The sequence below is a fragment of the Trichoderma virens genome, assembly GCF_000170995.1.
Source record: "Trichoderma virens Gv29-8 chromosome Unknown TRIVIscaffold_90, whole genome shotgun sequence".
NCBI lineage: Eukaryota > Fungi > Ascomycota > Sordariomycetes > Hypocreales > Hypocreaceae > Trichoderma > Trichoderma virens.
The window spans coordinates 1,129,742-1,149,744 of NW_014013659.1; the positions used below are offsets into that span (position 1 = coordinate 1,129,742).

The window sequence follows — 20,003 nt, forward strand, 5'->3', positions numbered from 1 at the left end:
CCTGGTGGCATTTTGGTGCCGTTTGGTGTGAGGAGCTAAGAGAGGAGAGCAAGATGATCGATTGGACATGGAAGTTCACTCAGCCTTGGAGTCGAGGTACGTACTGTATGCTGTATACTGGCAACTGCCAGGCAAGAGGTCCTCCCAGCAGAGCTTCCAGTGCCAGTACCCAAGATTGCAAGAGCGAGCGGGCGCGCAGGGGCCAGATGCGGCTTCCGGCAGAGATGCATGCAGGAACCTGGCCGATCTCATTGCATCAGGTACCCGCAAGTACCTCCGGCGCCCCCTGCTACCGCAAGCTCTACCGCAAGTGCTGGGCACTAGTGGTATTTAGTGCCCCCAGTGGTACCTGGCCTGTGCTACTCCGTCCGGCCCAGGTTGCCAGGGACGGACAGGAAAGAGCTCTGGCCGAGCGGGGTTGTTCAGCTACTGCCCCTTGCGCCAAAAGACGCCAAGGCTGGCAGCAAGCCGGGCGCGGTGCCATCCGCTTTCAGCCAGCCAGGATGGAAGCCAAAACCCCGTGTGATGCGCCACCGCTTGGCTGGCTTGGCTGGGTTCGAAAGAAGAACTTGGTGCGGTTGAGGCCGCAAAACAGAGCTTGTAAATGCTGGAGATTATTCCATGTTACCTTTCATACTATAGACACCTGGGCCTTCATTCGTCAGTACGTCCACGACTACTGTATTTGATTGGTAAGTGCTCATCCCTCGCCCAGATGCTCGTGCATGTGATTCCAAGCAAACAACTTGGCAGTCAATGGCTAGGATGGCATAGATCAGCCCGTTTGTGATGTGCCGTTAGATTAATCGCACCACCAACGCCGCCTCGTCATCCACCGTCTTTGTGCGATCATCTCCTGCCTAAAACAAGGCCCAGCGGCACTCGGTACAAGACGCCGCACGAGTACGAGGGCCTAAAGTGTCTCGCTGTGTTGCTGCACGGCAGCCGCCTAGGTAGACGGCTAAAATCTCAAGGAGCCATCTCCCTTACGGACCATTTGCCGGAGAATTCCAAGGGTTGATACATGTTATTTCTGAATTCAGTGACTGAGTCCAACCAGGAGTGATCCGTGTACCCGAGATCTCCGGTCTCATTTCCACCAAGTCAAGATCTCAGGCGTTGTGCCTACCTATCAAGCTGTGCCGGGCATAACATTGGTCCCTATTCAATCCACACAGCAGCTCATCGCCTATTACTTGGCAGCAATCCAATTGTCAACCGTGCTCCGTATCTCATGATACTCTCCCTTGCATATGGCGAATGATCAGCCATTGGCTCGCCCCTCGAATCCTACGCACTGCGGCACGTACCCCGTATTTCGTACTGCTAGCAAAAAGCAAAAATGAAGCTGAACTTCTCCCTTGCAGTGCATCCCTACGCAAAAGACGCCACCAATGCATCATCATCCTATCAGCACCTTACGGAGAGCTGTGCGAGCCAAAGAGCATCTTTGGCACTGAATATCCTGGCATCGCAGTCGGGGGCGGAGAAGCTGCTGACCACCCATTGCCTTGGCAGTGGCCAGGTGCGAAACACTGCAATGCAAGGTTCAAGAGTTGTCGAGTTGTCTGACCAGGCATTTCCTTGTCGGATGTGGTGGCATCCAAGTCTCATGGCGTCTCCAGCGGCTACGGAGTCCCGATAAGACGAGCCGAATCCTGATTCACACTGTTACATCACAGACAGACATATTCACCGCTGTATGTCTGTCCGCGCTCACCACTTTCTTCAGCGTACAAAAGGAAAGGCAACACTGCCTCGAAAGGCCGCATGCGTGTTCCATATACTCGTACCGTGGAGTTCTCAGCCAGCCACAGCTGATCGTGCTCATCAACACTCGTCCTTGTACGAGTATACGTAACTACGCATATCCCTTGCATGATACGATGGTCGCGTAGCATGAACAACAATCTTCTGCAGCCAGGGATATCCAGAGCACATGCACGGAATAACAGGCCTAATCAGCCTCTCTCCTGGCAGAACCACATGAAAAAGGAACGGCATTATCAATCAACGACTATAGCCGGTACTACTCCAAACTCTCTTCTTGTTCCGCAATGGATTGCTGGGCCCAAGACACAGCCAGCATTCATGCCGTCCCTTGCGCCACGCTACATTGTGCTCTGAAATTAAAAGATCCACTCCGCTGGCGTGACTCGATATCGACAGATGACTGGCTCGTCACGGCGCACAACACAAGAGAGCCTATTCCCACGTTCTGGCCAGTGCCGCCCATGAAACCCGTTTTATTTTCGCGATCTTGCAGCTGCAAATCGGTGCTTTTAGACTTTGCTCGGTTCCTCAGTGATCAATTTGGGTGCGCTTCTCCGTCGATAGTGAAACCTTACCATGCGTGGACAAATGGGAGTTTGTGCTACGCCGCATTAGTTCCACTTACAAGCAATATGACGATACACACACCGTTTTCCACTTCCAGCTTTACCTGCTATAGTGGAAGACGCGAAAACTGTATTGGGCACCGCATGCTTTTCTTTGCAGCATCAGAATCGTGTTCAGCCCTGGAAGCGGTGTGAACATAACACAAAGATTCAGCTCCGGTGCCAAGGCAACGCCTACTGTTGAGGGAAATGGCATACGAATGCACAATCATCCAATGGTGAAGTGAAGTGAACCTAAGCACTGTAAGTGGCACTCGGAAAACGTAGCCATATATGCAGAGCATCGGTTGGCATACTCGTATGAGCAAGCTCTGCCAAGATGAAATAGGAGAAGAGAAAAGCTATGGACGCGATTTTACTGGTCGACCAGAACTACAGTCATCGTCTGCTCGTATGTAAGTGCATGGCCCTAGAGGACTGGAAGCTCAGCTCCGAGCTACCTATTCAGATTCAAAGTGTATCGTGGCACGGGCAATTGCATCTGGCCGCTTCGCATAGCAATACTAAACAAATAGTATCTCGTGATACGCAATTCTCAAACTCAAAAGGCATTTTATTTCCCGTTCCTGGGGTGATTATGAGCGCAGGCACCTCACATGACAAATGAAGCCATCGCCGTGTGGTCGCACTACCTTCTCGCGCCCCTGTAGCTCTCCCGAATTTTGGACCGAAATAATGATTTGCATAACCCAAAAGGGCCTTTTCAGGCACACGTGCGCTACGCGATAATGATTTGCATTGTCTTTGTTTAGTTAATGTGCCTATTGCAATATGACATCTGATAATTTGCTGTAATTACTCCGTCTACCCGTCAAAGGCGAGACATCGTGGAGAGCTTCATCTCGAGCTCAAAGTAACGCTTGAACGGGAACGAGAACCAGTTAACGCCACAAGCGAGACACCCGCAAAGAATTAGGTTGGTATTAAACAGCCAAGCATGCAGGCGATGAAGTTTATTCTGGCTTAAGATGGACCGCCGCTTATCAATCGTCACTTGCAGGGTAAGCGTTTCAGAATCAAACTCTATTGTAGTAGTGATGATTTCCAAAAGCCAATGCTATCAGGTATCTCATTTAATGATGTACATGCGTAATGCCAATAATTTCCATCGTCATTCAAATACAGCCGTTGACCAGTCTGTTGTACCATTGCTTGCCGATAATGAATCTCTGCAAGCCTTAAAAAAACAGTAGGAAAAAAAAGCGACAAGATTAGAACGGCCTCATTTCTTGATTATTCTCGGCAGCACTCGATCGCCGTTATATTTTACTGCTGCTGCTGCTGGCTTTCCCGGCTTGCTTCGAGGTACCCGAAGGTTGGTAGATGGCTGTTTATTTCTGTTTGCAAATGCGACTATAGGCCTCAACGGCAGCGCGAGTATTTCCAAGAAAGCTTTGAAAGGAAATGTTGCTACCGTCACAACTAACTTCCACAGCCACGGGAGTATATTCTGCTGTCGATTCGAGTTTTTAGCTGCCGCAGCTGCTAAAGATATGGCATCTTCCAGTCGTGCGTGCATCTGAGAGAACCTAGCCTCTGTTTGTAGCTGCAAGAGTGTTGCCTTCTTCTCATACCGCCTTACGGCTCGATTCAGAGCATCCAGCTCTGGCTGGATAGCATTCCTCACGTCTCGGCTCACTGTCGCCGTGGTCGTACCCAAAGACTCTCCGTGCCCGGCGAGCGTGTTGCCCTGAGACGTTGAAAGAGTCTCAAGCCTCTCCAATCTTCTGAGCATCTCCTCAAGTAGCGTTTCAGTCCCGGGTTGCTGACCAAACGGACTATCGTGTACTATTTTCTGAAGATGCAGCGTCCGAGACTGGACCAGTGTGATTATATGTGACAGCACACGCAGCTCAGCTGCCATCAGGAAAATTGTTAGGTTGAAGTTGGAAACGAGTCCCTCAGACGGCCGACTCAGCTGGCCTCTGATATAATGTAGGAGATATGCGCTAAGCATTGGTAATACGAAGCAGGATGCGAGAGCAAGACTTTCGTGGCGATATAGCTCCTTCAGAGCAGCCTGTTGCTGTGCCGTTGCCTGTTTCTCCCGAGTTTCCCTCTTCTCTGAGTTGGAATCATCTACTTTATCTCCCTCTCGCTCTTCGGGAACATCGTCCAGGGGGGTGCTAGTACTCGGAGCTTTGGCCTGAGAGTCGAGATCACTGTCTGATTCAAGCGATATACTGATCGAATGCTCCTCAAGAGTACGGACTTCCTGCGCCGCGTGATACCATTGCCTACAGTAGAGTATGAGTCCTGTTATTGTGATTCCCATTGTATAGGGCGTGATGGACGCGATAGCTACGCCACTACGTACCAAGGCTGCGTCACCGACCAGTGAAGGAAGATGGCGGCGAGGCCCAAGAGCATAATGTCGGTGACAACAGATGTGCCATTCTGAAACAGAACGCCAGCGATGGCAGGCAGAAGGGCAAAGGCCAGAGATAGAGAGGCTAGCGGTGATGATTCGTGATGGGAGAGCTCGCCATGAGCGTGCGGCCGGGGGTTGAGGATGTCGCGTGCCTCATTTAGGCTGTATTCCGAAAAGTTGGAGCTCCTGCGCGGAGGCGCCTCGGACGACGAATCTGAAGAAAAGTGTCGCGACATGGATCCGGATCTCATCGGGGGCTCGTCGAGGGTCTTGGAACGGCGGATGAAGTGTCCAGGAGCAGCATTGCTGTTGTTTCCGACACCGTGGCCGAGGCTGATGCCGGAGCTGGCGGCGAGTCCGGGCCGAGCTGAAGATGAAGCGGTCGAGGCCTGACGGCCGTCGTCTGGCATTGCTGCCGCCGACATGGTTAGGATATGCACGGTTGTGCAGGATGTCAGCAGAGGGTCATTGGACAGGTAGCAGGGAGGAAGGGAAGAGGATGGTGGGCAGCGACGCAGCGTCCAGTCATTACGTCAACTGGAATTCGAGGCCGCTGTTAGCAGATGTCAGTGGACGCTCCAGCGGCTTCCCTGCTACGGGCTAGCGCTCCCGCATGGCAGGGCCGGCTAGAATCTGGGGTACAGCGGGCTTGTGCTGGTTTTGGCAGTTGATGTGGTGGCGGGCCGCAGCAAAATGTCACTGACTGGCGGCGGTGGGTTTGAAGCTCCAAGATAGAGTTGATATAAAATGTCATCCCGACTTATATGCCCCATGCGCGTTGATCAGGATGTTGCTCCAAAGATTTAATAAACAAGCCCATTTATGCATGGTTTCCCGCAGTGATATTTTTGCATTCCTAGCAACAGTCAATACTGGGGCGCAACATGACACGGCAAAGGAGTCTCCACTGGATCAAATCTGGACGAAACGCTCCGCGCCAAGAGCGCCATTGATGACATGAATGGAATGATCATGTAACCAATTCACCGTCACTATCTTGAGTGGTTACCCGGTTTCCTAGCATCTCTGACTCGGTAGCGACTTATCGCTCACCTAAAGGCATCTAACATCATTTCGCACTGTTTCAAGCGGCATCAGTCATCTGACCTCACGATGTGCCCTGCAGCAATGACAATGCTACTACTCCGCATTCAAGAGCACAACCTCTGCAAATTTAAGTACGTATAAATCACCGTAGATGGGACGATTTAGATCAGAAATGCTTGTATTCCATCTTTCGGCCCAACACCGCTCATCTCATTTCCTTCAGAAAGCTACAAACGGCTGCGGGCTGACAAGTCAGTTCCCAGAAATGAAGGCCAGCCTAGATCTCGCCCCGCCTCCCAGCTCTGGACAACTCTGCAGATCGTCGCCTACGTCATCTCACGAGTGCGCATTGCATAATTTCCTATCGCCGCAATGTGAACAGGCAGGGCAATCTCCAGAAATCCGATTCTAACCTTGGTCTGGGCAGCGGCAACAGGAGACTTTGATTGAGTGCTGGCCCCTGTCCCGTGCCTTGGCGGCTAGCTGGCATTTGTCACCGGGGAACAACTGTGACAGCGGCCCGTGCAATATGGGAGTGCACGGTTCGTTCAGCCCCTATTATTCGGGATTGCTGCTAGATCGACGACAAGCTGAAGGGGTTTACGATCTTTCAGTTGCTTCTCCGCATGGGGCCTGGCCGGTGAGACCCGATAGAATTGCCCGGGATGGCCCCTGGCGCCATTGTTGCTGCTGCAATTGAAGCTGACGACACAAAGCGGCTGCTACTATTCTTGCTATTTATTCAACAGCCTGCTTGTGGATGGCCTACTATTCCCCAGAGAGCCTAATTCTGCGGCGTCGGATGAAAAGCCACGAGTGAACAGTATGTGACAGAGTTGTTTCTTCAGACGGAAGTGAGACTAAGCTAGAAACGCCTCCATGCATCAAGTCAGGAGGTTAGCAGAGAGGGCTGTCAAAGGGGTCAATAGCCCTAACATACTATTGCATATGCTCCTGTAAGCCACATTCAGGAGCGAATCTGCTAGTGAGAGTGGCATGATGGGAATCCAATTGATCTCCTGTGCATTGTCCGTCCATATTATGCGTGCCTCTAGATCTTCGGGATTGCCGTGAGCGACGATGCAAATTTCTGTTTGCCATGGGTCTGATCCTTAGAATAGCAGCTCAATCCCATCATGGAATATTCTGCGGTTGGGTTATCGTCACAAGATCCATTACAATAAATGACCCTTGACAGTGCAAAATTAAGTCTAACGGCTCAGCTTCGCCTGATGCTGAGCGCCACCTACGCGGTATCCCGAAACCATGCCGCATTCTCCCAGCTAGAGCTCACTCGCAGCGGACCAGGCAAGCATGTAAGCACGGCTGCTTGCACTTGAGATGCTGCATGGATCGTCAGGACAAAGGCGTGTTAGTGGTTTGTGCATTGGCGAGCAAACAAGCATCAAACGCAGATAAAGGTAAGACGGCTCCCAGGCCCAGGCCACAGACCCTCTCTTCCTCCGATCCACGGGTTCCGGCCAAGTAGCTATAATTCCTTTTTCTTCTCCCATTCTTTCTCGCTTTCCCTTTCTTTTTCTTTTTTCTCCGTATTTTTATTTTAGAACCCCCTTGACTTCGGATTGTTGTTTGTAACCGCAGCAATGTGCATTTAAAAGACTGCCCTCCCCCAGCGTCTTCCACCGCCTACCCAATCTTATGCCTTATCGCACACTGCCAAATCGATAAATATGCAATCACGCAACAGCCGCCGCGCAAGAGATTTAACCACCCGCACTAACCCGTTCGAGCGCGCGCCCCTGATTAGCCGATACGAGTACGGCTTCAACGCCAAACCATTCTCAGCACCTCTCCGGCTGTGTATTTCCAACTCAGCATTGCGCTCGACGGCCACCGCGGAAGCGTCTGAATTTTCTGCCGCAGCGACTCTATCGCATCTGCAGATTTTCTCAGAGTCAAGGCCTCTCTCGCCTTCATCCGGCAGCAGCTTTGCGCTGGTCTCGCCGACTTCCAGGGCCGACGCGATCTCGCCATTTCTTTGCAGCGCGGTCGTCCCAGCGGCCGTGCCGTTTCCACCATTCCCACGGCTTCATACGAGCTTCAGGCAATTTCAACTGCAACCGGCCCGCCCTCCCTAGGCGCGCAGGCAAACCCTCGCTCAGACACTGTCCCAGCCTCAGCCTCGGCCTCTCGCCAGCCTCCTCGTCCCGACGCTTCCAAGGTGACGGAACCTACGTCGCTGCATCATCCCGTCTTGCATAAGCGGAACCAACACTCTTTTTTTCGCAGCCTCACAACGTCGGCCGCGGGCCCGACTCGCCTTCAACGCCTTTCCTCCGCCCGCCTGTGGAATCCTACAAACTCAACTCCCAGAGCTCCCTCCCACAAACGACGCCCTTCGAGTCCGATTGCGGCCCCCGTCCCGCTGCAGCACCCGGCTTTCGATCAGTCTACCGACACTGCCGACCCAAACGTCACCGGCGCTGGCGACTATCCCCTGCTGACCCTCACCGAGCACAGACAGGTGCGGCATTCTTCATCGACACCCCTCAGCTTTCAGTTCGACCTAAATACAACGGATAACAAACGGATAAGCTTGCCTGGATCTGTCCGGGCTTCGTACGACGAGAGACGCTCACAAACCCTCTCCCCAACCCGGTTTGATTTCCAGACGAGAGCTAGCGGCGATTTCACTAGTGAATCGCCGCCACCCACCAATAATCCCAAAGTTGACAAGGGAAAAGGCATCATGCTACCTGAAAATGAGGAACCGAGGCGGTCCTACTCCAGAGACCTGGAGCGAGGACCTGATATAATGGACCACCATCGCTTCTCCAACGTATCCATTGGAGATGGTATAGGATCCGCTCTTTCGTCATCCAACTCGTCAATCATGGGCGAAGAGATCCAGCCAGATTTAGGAGAATCATGGGGACCGCAGCACCCTTGCTTCCCTCACTTAAACCCCCATGTACCAGCAGACTCTGCGGAATATGCCAAAACGCGGATAATCCGAATCCGTCGCGACTGGCTCCTCCAGGGTGATCTCGCTCCCACCTTCTCGAATCTCTACCCCGAGATCCTGGATCCCGCTGGGATACCTGAGCCTGAATTCCGGCGCATCATAGACAAGCTCAACAAGGAGCTGGTACCAGCCTTTGATCCCTACAATCCCCGAAACGTGCTTGACGCATTCTTGGGCCTCGTTACTGGGTGGCTTTGGGATGATTTCGGTATGACCGGCATCAAATCTCGATTGAACCACTTGGAGGCGTGGATAGAAATGTGGAATCGAGAAAAAGAGAAGACCACGCCCTCTGAAGAAGGTGTTCTCCCGCCGAAACTAATTTCGCTCCGTCGCACGGGTTACATGACTGTAAGTGGACCTCTCCTCTGCTCCTCTGTTTGCTCCGAGGTTTCTGGTCACCAATGCTAATGATTTTCGTCAGCTGGACATACAAATACCAGACCCAGAGATTGCGCCGGCACCGAGTAGCACCGGCGCTGCCGAGTCAATTGCAGCTATGCCTTTGGAGCCAGCACCCGTGCTCGTCGCATAAACGACAACATGATATTGCCTTTTTTGTTTGTTTGAAGATTTACTGCCTCTTTCTTCTTCTTATATTTATTCTTCCATCTAATATTCTCACGACCAATGGAGGCGCCATGAGAAGAGCAGGCTCTTTGATTACGATTTGATCCCGGCAAAACTTGTTTTTCAGGGGAATGTTTATTTTGATACCACAGGCATCGCACGGCGTTGGGGTTAGCCTTGCTTGACACTGCCTTTTGATGAGGTAGCGACTTTTTATTTTCTTGGATGATTAGATGTTTGTCGCTTGGGGGAAAAAGGGACGTGACAGAGGGTGAATGCTGTTCTGATGTCCCGACTGTATAAGTTTATGAAGAGCTCAGACCAAAGGAGTAGCCGAATTGTTTAATAGCGGTCTGGATTGAATATACTATTGCGATTATCCGAGCACTAAGAGCCCTCATCTTCACATTTTTATGCTTCGCACGGGGTATGCCGACGTGACGCCATCGTATGCATGTCTCAGAGCTCGTTGTTCCCCTTGGATCTGATGCTTTTCCAACCCTCGCCCCCTTTCCGTTATCGCGACGCTTACAAGATATTCCATTCATCATCCCACCAACGACCACCTCAGTAATCCGATTATGGCTATTGTAATATGCGGTGTCGGCAGATATCTCAAGCGATCGGCCGACGAGACCCGCCAGCTTGGCCGGTAATAAGACGCATTTGCTCCCGCAGCATTCCTGCGTGTCTCAAAAGTTGGCAACACTTTCGGATTTCAACATATTTGACCGATCGGCACGGTATTTTAACTACGACTAATATCGTGACCTTTCCTCTTTCTTTCTTTCTTCATTTCCCCCCCTTTTCTTTCTTTATTATTCGAATATGCTGGCTATAATTTTGACATACTCTTGATGATTTTATGACTTTTTGAACAGTAAAATTTTCACGTTGGATGGGTATTCTGCTTTTGGATATTTACAGCACGGTGATTGGGAGCTATGGCTACTACGACAATAACGGCGACGGTGACGACGACGGACAGGAGTAATTGGAGGGATAACAAAGCTCTGGTGTGGATTTGGACGGGAATCAAGTTTGTGGCGGCGCAGTGGTTGCTCATTGGATTTGGCGTGGCGTGTGTCCTGGGATGTTTTTTCCCAAGTGAGTTCTCTCTTCGTTCTTTTCTTCTGCAGTATTGTTTATTCCCCTTTCTGATCGGCCTTGAGGCCGGGAATTGGATGAGGGGTTGTGTTGTGAGGTAAAAGCAAGCTAATCGTTTTGTTATGTAACAAAATGTAGATGTCGCAGAGCATGGGGGCGTCATTAGATCAGAGTATAGCATCCTCTATGGTGCTGTGGCACTCATCTTTCTAATCAATGGACTGCAACTTCCTCCAGAGAAGCTGAAGCAGAACTTGACAAACTGGAGGCTGCATATCATGGTCCAGGGGTGCAGTTTTGTGATTATTCCGGTAATCATGCTGGGTGAGTATAAACCACCAATATGTCCCCCTCCCCTGATAATTGCTATATGTAATAAACTAACAAAAATATGACATCTAGCCTTTGTACACATCTGTCTTGCAGCTGGCGCTCTGAAGCATGGCACCCCTTCTATCCCCGTCATCCTCGGCATGCTTGCTACAGCCTGTCTTCCCACGACAATCGCCTCCAATGTCGTTATGACACGCTCAGCCGGAGGGGATGAAGCTGCAGCCGTCATCTCTGTAGTCATCGGTAACACACTTGGCTCATTCCTCACTCCAATTCTGATATATGGCTTCATCCCGCGGGATTCTGTCTTCGACAACTGGCGGCCCGCAGACCCGAGTACGCTGGGCGACATGTATGCCAACGTTGCAAAGCAGCTGGGGTTGAGCGTCTTGCTGCCTCTGGGAGTGGGACAGGCGGTAAGGTGGTGGAAAGGAGATCTCGTGGCTAAGGTGTTGAGGGTGACGATGCTGGGAAAGGTGCCGGCCGTTTGCCTGATACTGCTAGTATGGTAAGTTGGTCATCTTTCTAGTCTAATATTGCTCCTTGACTGACAAAGACTTGACAAAAGGACCACCTTTTCAGGCGCATTCGGTACTGGAGCGCTCTACAAGCTATCCAAAGAGGACGTCATTTTCAATGTCTTCATTAATATCGGTCTCTACATCATCTTCACTCTCATCTGCTTCTACCTCGCTCGTCCGCCCGCCTTTCTCGCAACTTACATTAATCCTCACGTCAAGGAATCTCACCTGTCTGAGCGTGTCAAGCGCATCGTTTCCGTTAAGAAGATGTCTAAGGAACAGACCATTGCCGTATGCTTCTGCGGAGCGGCCAAAACGACGAGCTTGGGAATTCCCTTGGTGACATCCATGTGGAATCAGGCGGATGATTTGACGAGGGCATTTATCACGATTCCTGTTTTGCTATATACGATTGAGCAGGTAAGCGTCAGGACCCTCCATTTTAACATGTGTCTATTTTGCTGACAAGTGCGTGGATAAGGTCTTCATGGCTCAGGTTTTAGTCTATTTTTTCAGATGGTATTTACGGCGAGATCGAAAACCGGCTGTTGGTGATGTAGGAGTTGTTGACGAGGAGCAACCCGCATCAAGAGAAAGAGAGGATCACGAAAGCGATATTACGGCTCATGATAATGATGATGAAGAGGTAGAAAGAGTGCCAGTAGAGAGAGTTGAAGAGAAGGACACTGTGAAAAGCGGATAGAGGGGGAGTATTTGCTTAGATATAATACCTAATTAATGTGCACCTAATTTCTCAAGGTGATCTATAATAATAGAAAAGGGGGATGAGCTCGGAGATGTCTCGAGTGTAAATCTTCATCCTGTCTTTATTTGGGGAGTGGCTATCCAGCATTCCTTATCCTATGTTATATAGCGCAGCACACATAGCTACATACACTTACGTACCTAGTTACCTACTTACTGATATCAAATGCCAGGAGATTGAGAAAGTAGGATACTTGTCTAGAAAAAGCAGCGGATGCGTATTACTATTGAAGCAGCCCCCCGCATATCGCTACAGCAGTTAAACTGCATGTAGTCGTTTGGGGGTGATTAATAACTAATTTGAGTCTAGCTGAATGCCAGTCGCTTTATTGACAACGCTGAGAGACCTCGAATATCTACGGCTCGGCTTTGGTGGAACCGGAACGGCGGCGTCGGCGACTAAGTATGCCCAACAGAGAATACTTTTTGAGATTTCGCACCCCATCTGTCCCACTTTTCGGTGCTTGATCTTCGTTTGTGATCCCTCCTTCATTTGAATCATTTCCAGTCGATTGTTCCTTGTCTGTGTCCTGGCCATTGTCTCCTTGAGACTTGGTACCCACACTCTCCCTTGCACGAGACTGCAGGAGTTCAACACGACGGTTGTTCCAGAGTGCCCAGGCAATAACACCTGCCATAGTAGCTAATGTGACAGGGCCAGTTACAGCCCAAAAGACCCAAAAGTGACGAGTTGTAACATGGTTGAGTGAAGGCTCGGACCAGTCAAATAGAGGCATTGCGAAGAATGACTACGAAGACAGTCAGTATCTGGCATAAGTCTGTGGCTTGATGCCCAACTCTTAGACCGTTGGGGAACACAAAACTTACCGCAATGAAGGTACCTGGTAAGAAAAAGGTAGTGAGCAGAGCTATGATTTTCATAGCAGAGCTATCTTGTTTACTTGCAACGGCCATTTCTTTGGAGTCTTTTGCGAGACTGATATTGACAAGGTTATCTGATTGGGCAATGAGGTTGAAAAGCTTTGCGTGGGTTAGATCTGTTTTCCAGGTATATTTCAGTTAAGCCATTAAAGCCCTGGCGTACTTACGACTGTTTGCTGTGTTTCCATCCGCTCTTTTACGCCTTCCCACACCCTTGCGTGTTCAACATTACTCAAGAGGTATTCAATTCGCTCATTCAACATCCGGCTGGGGAGTTTAAGCTTGTTCTGGCATTCCTCTGGTAATAGGCGATCAAGATGCTGTAGTTTCTGGTGTAAAAATTCAGCCTTAAGTTGACAGACAGTTATTGTTGACAACCCCAAAAAAACATGACTTTGACTTTGACCTAGTTTTCGAACGAGAGCCCGGTAGTCACTTGGCGAATTTGATTCATCTTCCATTTTTCCGAAACCGTGTCCCGTATGATTTTCTATTTCATGTAGGACCAGTCTATTGGTCCACATGTGCTCCATAGTACTCTCAACTGTATGCTCGACGGTGAGTAGCGGTAAGAGGAGAGGATGACTACACTTGACGAATTGTTCAGACATCTCTGCAAATGCGTTCAACCTAAACCTTTCTAAGCCAAGATGGATAACTCCGCGAGTCACATTTGTTAGGGGATCGTATCGAAGCGCTGAACCGATCGATGCTGTGTCACCATTCCTTTGAATGGTGAATACTACCCGTATTTGCCATTAGTGGTGGTACACTTCTAGGGCATGATGTGTATTCTAGAGACTGGAGATACCATAGCTGCTGTCACTCTGCAAGAACATCCCGCAGGCTCCAGAATTGAGAGAGCTAAAATGCTGATGAAAATTTGGAAGTCCGAGAGTAGTATTGAAGGCCTGTATTTGGTCCTGTGTCAAGTGAGGAATCATGGCGCCACTACGACAGGGCATCACCACTGCCTTGAAACCAGATGACGGTTTCTGCCCATTTCTGGTTGGATTGGGCTTTTTCAACCACGAGTTCATCGAATCTGAGTGAAATTTTAGAATGTCATATCTTTTAGTTGCCGCCATTGTTCGACCTCCTTCGTCCTCTTCATATATCCAACATTCAATGATGGCAACGTCAAAATCTGTGCCCGGTTCAGGAATGAGTGGACGAGATAGACCCCAATCCCATAACCATTTCGGACTCCCCGCATCACTCCACTCTGGAGAATCTAAATTGTCCGACATATTTGTTTGCCCTCGTGGAGGAGGTGTCGATACTCGGCAGAGCACACCGGTTACCAGAGCGCGTTTCTGACTTCAGTTGGCGGGACTGGCCTGCGCATAGGCCTCAAATGGTTCCCGACGCCGTTGCTGATGAGGACCAGCTGGCATTCGAATGCTGCACTTTGTTGTAGAATTTTGCGATGGTTAAGGTCTGTATGTACAACTGCCTATTGATAGCCCCGTTCAGTGAAGTTCGCGAGAGAGGGGTTGCAACTGTGCAAAGCTTTTTGGCGTGCTTCGTTGCCTGTATACTCTCTTAATGAGCTGGCAGCTTTGAAAGTTGAGGAAAATATTGCAAGATACGGGAAGAGAAAGGAAACGCAGGGACTGAATCAAGCCGGGAGGGCTGGAATGGGCGACCGTCCCGACGACGAATTTTCCGCGAAATTGCAGCCTAAACTCTTCGGCCACTACTCGTACAACAGGGTGCCATATTCCTAAACCAATCACAGCATGCTTCGGTGTAAACAGGATGAGCCTGCAGCTGGGTGATGGTGATGCCCCGCCCGCATTTTCAGGGATCAAAGATACATGTATTACGAGATACATGCATTCAATGAGTCGTATTCGCCTATGCCAAGGTAAGCATCTTGGTAACTACATGTACTGTCAGATCGATTTGGCAATTCTAATGGGAGCTTTACCTGCAGATGCATCTCATCGCCTGAACAATTTCCTGTGACTCAAACACTCATCATGGCTAGAAAGTCTTGTATGCCTCGTTGTCGATGACGCACTACCTGGTAATTTTGAAGGGGCAAAGGACTTGATGTACCTATGTATGGACTTGATACGAGAATAATGACTTCAATACCTCATGAGATGGGCTTCGAAGCCTACGTCCCAAGTGGAAGCAGAAGGTGACGAAGCACCTCCCGCCGCTTAGAAAGTGAACCGGCTCCATTGACACACTGTTCTCGCTGATGCCTCGGCCGGTTACTCCGACATTCTCACGGCTGTGGCGCACCGAGCCGTCGGAGCGTGATTCTGGATCAGAGTACTAGGCCACGGCTAGGAACCCACCGCCGGCCCGAGGGGCGAAAAGGTTGAAAAGGGTCAAACGGAGACAGGTCGACATTCTATCAAAGCTAGCTCAGAGCAGCAGCTGCCATGAATGGGATCAAGGCCGTATGCGACTGGCTGCATAGACGGCGAGGACGGCATAAATGGCAAATACAGCGCCATCCTCATCGTCCACAAGTACATGTACGTTATTAGTTGCCGTTGTGTGGCGTGTTCCCACCTCCGAGTTCGACTCCAACATCAGCTGCGGCTCTGCCTGCTCCGACTCCTTCACCACCCAATTTACATATAATATGTACATGTATGTAAACACCCGGGTACAGGGATATTTTTATATAATAACCAATATTGTGTATATTGCTAGTAAATCTTAATAACTGTCGAATAACCCTTAAGCCGTCTAAAAGCTGCTTATAAATTTGTATCTATCAGAGCTATTCCACAAATTCTCCTATTCTAGCCATAGATATTACTGCTTGAACTTCCAAGTTTTTCACTTTTTTTTTTAAGGTAAAAAAAAGGTCACTGTAGAATTGAAGGTTCCCCTACCCTCCAAATACCTTTATCATTAGCGCAATGTGCAAGTGGTAACTGGATAATACATGTAGATAACATTAAGTGGCCTCCCTCAGTAATCACCGGCCTTCACGCATCTTTAGCAGAACATGGAAGCCTCATAACCTCATAACATCCCCGCAGCCTATGTCGGCAGCTAGTTGTTGCGCCTTGCCATACATGTACAGTGGGGAGTCAAAAGTCACGACTCGACCGAAAATTGCCATACAAAATCCACTAAATTTTCAAAGTTTGACTTAAAAAAAGGGAGACGTTATCCAGCACCCCAAAATCATTATCCAACACCCCAACTTTTAGTGGAAAATACCAGAAGATGCTTGTACTTTAGAGCAAGTTTTGAAGTTTCATGTATAAAAAAAAAAATTTAAAAAATTTATTTTATGAATTTAGTAGTTTAAGTAATAAAGGATATTTCTCTCTCTTTTTTCTAAGAAGAAAATGAAAATTTGGAGTAAATTTGTAATATTTTAAATATTTAAAGAAGTACCTTTTCGTAAGAAACCTCATTGATTTTTTACTGAGTCATCCGCCCGACAGTACTTTGCTCCTCTATGAGCCTGCCATAGTGCGCGCAGGTACTCAGGGTGTTGGATAATGATTTTGGGGTACTGGATAACGTCTCACTTTATGTTTTGGTGCGTTTTTGCGTCGAGTCGTGACTTTTGACGTGGCACCGTAGTAATCAGCCATGGCGCCATTTGCAAGCAGTAGTTCCACAACAGCCATGTTGCCTCTGCAGATAGCCACTCCCAGCGCATGACTACCGCGGGTATTTTTAACATTAGCGCCATTTGCAATCAGTAGGTGCACAGCAGCTATATGGCCTCCTTCGGCAGCTATGTCCACCGCCTCGCCATCTTTATCATCAGCGCCATTTGCAATCAGTAGCTCCATAATAGCCATATGGCCTCTGTCGGCAGCCTTTACCAGTGCATAACTATTTTTGACATCAGCGCCTTTTGCAATCAGTAGCTGCACAGCAGCTATATGGCCTCCTTCGGCAGCCCAATCCAGCACCTCGCCATCTTTATCATCAGCGCCATTTGCAATTAGAAGCTGCATAATAGCCATATGGCCTCTGCTGGCAGCATATTTCAGCGCCTCGCTTTTTTTAACATCAGCGCCCTTTGCAATCAGAAGCTGTACAATAGCCATGTGACCTCCTCCAGCAGCCTTTCTCAACGCACTATTACCTGTATTTTTGACATTGGCGCCTTTTGCAATTAGAAGCTGCACAATAGCTATATGGCCTCCGTCAGCAGCCCACTCCAGCGCCTCGCCATTATCAGCGCCCTTTGCAATTAGAAGCTGCACAATAGCCTTATGGCCTCTGCCAGCAGCCCATTTCAGCGCCTCGTCATTTTCATCATCAGCGCCATTTGCAAGCAGTAGCTCCACAATAGCTGGGCTGTGGCTTCCGTGGATAGCCTCTCTCAGCGCACCAATATCTTTAACATCAGCGCCTTTTGAAATCAGTAGCTGCACAGTTGTTAAATGGCCTTCACTGGCAGCTATGCTTAGGGCTGTGCTGCCATCTGGACCCTTCAATTGATTTACGGCGAGAGGTTTTCCGAGGATAAAACTTGAAAACCAGTTGTACCAAGCATTCTTCGTAAGCAGCTTCCGAACCAATATACGGATCCCGAAGTGAGAGGCAATGTGTAATAAAGCTGGATCGAGGATGTCCAAGTGGAGAAAATCAAAGAATTTTCCCGTTGCTCTGTAGCTCTGCCACCAGTGCATCCGCACAGTAGATTTCTCTTGGAAGAAGGCTCTTGAAAGCCTTAATAAGTTCTCACTATCCGCATCTGAACACCGCCTTGCATGTTCTGGCCAGTGCTGTACGGCGTAGTGTAATAGAGGAGACTTCTGTAGAACTAAGACATCCTTTGTATCTAGAGATGTATAGCGTAAATCGCTCTTCTCGAGACAGTCAAGACACATTTCTGCGAGTCTAGCATGCGTTTCTTCCGCTGTAATCTGAAACTCCTCAAGTATTGGGTCGCCGTCAGCGCTCTTTTGCAATAAGTAGTCCCTCGCTGATTGGTGGATCAGGCTGACTTGCTGGTTATGAACTGTGAGAATATGCCCGCATAGAGTGATATAATCTAGAATGGCCTGATCATTACTCGTTTTCCCAGTAGACGGGATATGGATGACTGCCATCAATTCATGTAATGTCAGAGGCCGGACGGCCAGAGTAACCCATCGTAAGATGTCGATGATGATGGGTCGCCGACTAGCTTCAATCTGCATCAACATTCGGCCATAAATTGCATGCAGCCCTCGAGGAATACCGTCTAAAGCTTCCATGATTTCGGTACAGGTCCTTTTTTTCGATAGCTCTTCCATAACGAAGCCGACCCATAGGAATGTGCCTTGGGATCGATTTAGAAGGATGGCCTCGAGACTCTCGCGAATATCATTGAAGCCTTGTATCCATTCTAGTCTTTGGACGCTGCTGGCGATGTAATGTCGAATGTCGCCTTTGACATGTTCGTCATTGTCAGGATCCAGTTTTATCTGAGGAAATGCATCCAGCCTATCAATCTTCCGACTAATAATGGCTAATTTGAACTGCCCACCACTTATGTTTGAACTCTCCGAAAAGTATTCATAAAATTTGCCAATTAGCAGTGTTGATGAATCGTTATCGCATTCATCAAGTCCGTCGAGGATACAGAAGACCGTGCCAAGGTTGGGAGCTTGTAGGAGTTTTTCCAATGTGATCCAGAGAGCACTTGGAGACTTTAGCGTTTCTTCGGTTTTCTTGGGACTTTCAAAGTCTGACAAGACATGGTTGGCCAAGCTTGGGCGCTTGCTGACCAGCTGATACGCCAAACCCCTAAGAATAGCCACGGCGTTGTTATGTTTCTCGTCTGCAGTACAAAAGTAGAACAAAAGCAGCTCTGCGGTCTCGGTTTCTTGGGTGCGTCTTTCGAGTTCTTCGGTTAGAAAGATAGAAAGCATTGTTTTCCCCTTGCCAGGGCCACCAGAAATCCAGAGACATTGGGAGCCACCATTCAGCCAAGATCGGTAGGCTTCATTGTCTCTGATCCATTCACAGGTGCCGGCAGTCCTTTGGCCTTTTGTGCTTTTGAGAATTTCCCGATCGACGATTGGGTCTGCAAGAAACAACGCATCTCGGCAGGCTTTAACTTTGCTTTGAGGGGATTCTGCATCTTGGCGAGAATTAGCGAATTGCGTCCATCTAAGTACACGTAGGAACAGGATAGGCGTGACAGACCAGAAGTGTAATAGACGTCTCCCTGATGAATCTGAACGCTATTTCCGAATGTATTAGAAGAAATAATGCGACTATCCATTGCTTGGGATCATTAGTAGGCGTGCCAATTGTCGATGCATTGATGTTTCGTGTGCATTGATGGGGTTGAAATACTTGTAGGCATGCTAAATTGGAGCCCAAGGCCATAATCACGAGATCAACAGCCAGACAAATTAGAAGCAGATATTCAAGCCGCATGGAACATTGGGCACCACCGCAGCGAAATAGCTGGAATTGGGCATCACAAACTGGTATGGTGTGTAGTGCCTCGATAGCGATTTCTAGCTACGAATGAATATATTGGATCTTGAGTTGACAAGCTTTGAGCCATGACCTGGATAACGCTGATAACATGAATACTTGCAACCATGTCCAGCAATCTGTTACTCATCATGGTGGGGTTGGGTAAATCAGCACGCTCCTATTACACCGTTTTCTCCTCAAGGTATTGTGAACTTGGCTATGTGAGCCAAGAAATTATTGCTCTACAAGATCAAGGATTTCTCGAGTGGCTAAAATGTACATGCCTGAAGCTGTCAGTAGGGCCAGTGAGCAGATTCCCGTCAGCTCTATCGTTACCTTGTACCGGGAAGTGATAAAATAGAAATATTTCAATTAGAATGCAACTGGGCTTCATCAATCTCAGAAAGCTCACAGCGGCCAGCAGCAGTAATAATGATACTAGATCCCTATTTCGAGAACAAGCATGCGATTGTGATACCTGCCCCTCGAAGTGGTGAAGTTGAAAATTCACATCGCTTGTGCGCCATAGTGAATTTCGCACCATATCACTGACTTGTCACCGGGGCGTATATCTACATACCCGATATAGAGATAATTTCAATCTC

General features: G+C 49.0%; 6 protein-coding genes across 6 annotated transcripts; 3 read left to right on the forward strand and 3 right to left on the reverse strand.

The window, feature by feature from the left end:
* Positions 1 to 53: 53 nt before the first annotated feature.
* Positions 54 to 2,127, forward strand: TRIVIDRAFT_65553 (uncharacterized protein; the record flags this gene model as incomplete). The annotated part of the gene is made up of 6 exons (XM_014095415.1): positions 54 to 96; positions 139 to 572; positions 643 to 664; positions 1,368 to 1,525; positions 1,683 to 1,700; positions 1,921 to 2,127. The coding sequence occupies 6 exons, from the start codon at positions 54 to 56 to the stop codon at positions 2,125 to 2,127; spliced, it is 882 nt and encodes a 293-aa protein (XP_013950890.1).
* Positions 2,128 to 3,621: 1,494 nt separating this feature from the next.
* On the reverse strand, positions 3,622 to 5,093 carry TRIVIDRAFT_116445 (uncharacterized protein; the record flags this gene model as incomplete). The annotated part of the gene is made up of 2 exons (XM_014095416.2): positions 3,622 to 4,636; positions 4,717 to 5,093. Coding segments are annotated over 2 exons (1,392 nt in total), but the record flags the coding sequence as incomplete, so codon positions are not given.
* A 3,005-nt stretch (positions 5,094 to 8,098) lies between these two features.
* Positions 8,099 to 9,214, forward strand: TRIVIDRAFT_161957 (uncharacterized protein; the record flags this gene model as incomplete). The annotated part of the gene is made up of 1 exon (XM_014095417.1): positions 8,099 to 9,214. A coding segment is annotated over one exon (1,116 nt), but the record flags the coding sequence as incomplete, so codon positions are not given.
* Positions 9,215 to 10,317: 1,103 nt separating this feature from the next.
* Positions 10,318 to 12,502, forward strand: TRIVIDRAFT_195591 (uncharacterized protein; the record flags this gene model as incomplete). The annotated part of the gene is made up of 6 exons (XM_014095418.1): positions 10,318 to 10,480; positions 10,619 to 10,804; positions 10,883 to 11,321; positions 11,382 to 11,754; positions 11,816 to 11,890; positions 12,410 to 12,502. The coding sequence occupies 6 exons, from the start codon at positions 10,318 to 10,320 to the stop codon at positions 12,500 to 12,502; spliced, it is 1,329 nt and encodes a 442-aa protein (XP_013950893.1).
* On the reverse strand, positions 12,410 to 13,442 carry TRIVIDRAFT_232288 (uncharacterized protein; the record flags this gene model as incomplete). The annotated part of the gene is made up of 4 exons (XM_014095419.1): positions 12,410 to 12,848; positions 12,928 to 13,080; positions 13,149 to 13,310; positions 13,371 to 13,442. 4 exons carry the CDS (start codon positions 13,440 to 13,442, stop codon positions 12,456 to 12,458), a joined length of 780 nt encoding a protein of 259 aa, XP_013950894.1.
* Positions 13,443 to 17,053: 3,611 nt separating this feature from the next.
* TRIVIDRAFT_210785 (uncharacterized protein) lies at positions 17,054 to 19,549 on the reverse strand (the record flags this gene model as incomplete). Its single annotated transcript, XM_014095420.1, has 3 exons — positions 17,054 to 17,597; positions 17,669 to 19,154; positions 19,490 to 19,549. 3 exons carry the CDS (start codon positions 19,547 to 19,549, stop codon positions 17,569 to 17,571), a joined length of 1,575 nt encoding a protein of 524 aa, XP_013950895.1.
* Between the last annotated feature and the right edge of the window lie 454 nt (positions 19,550 to 20,003).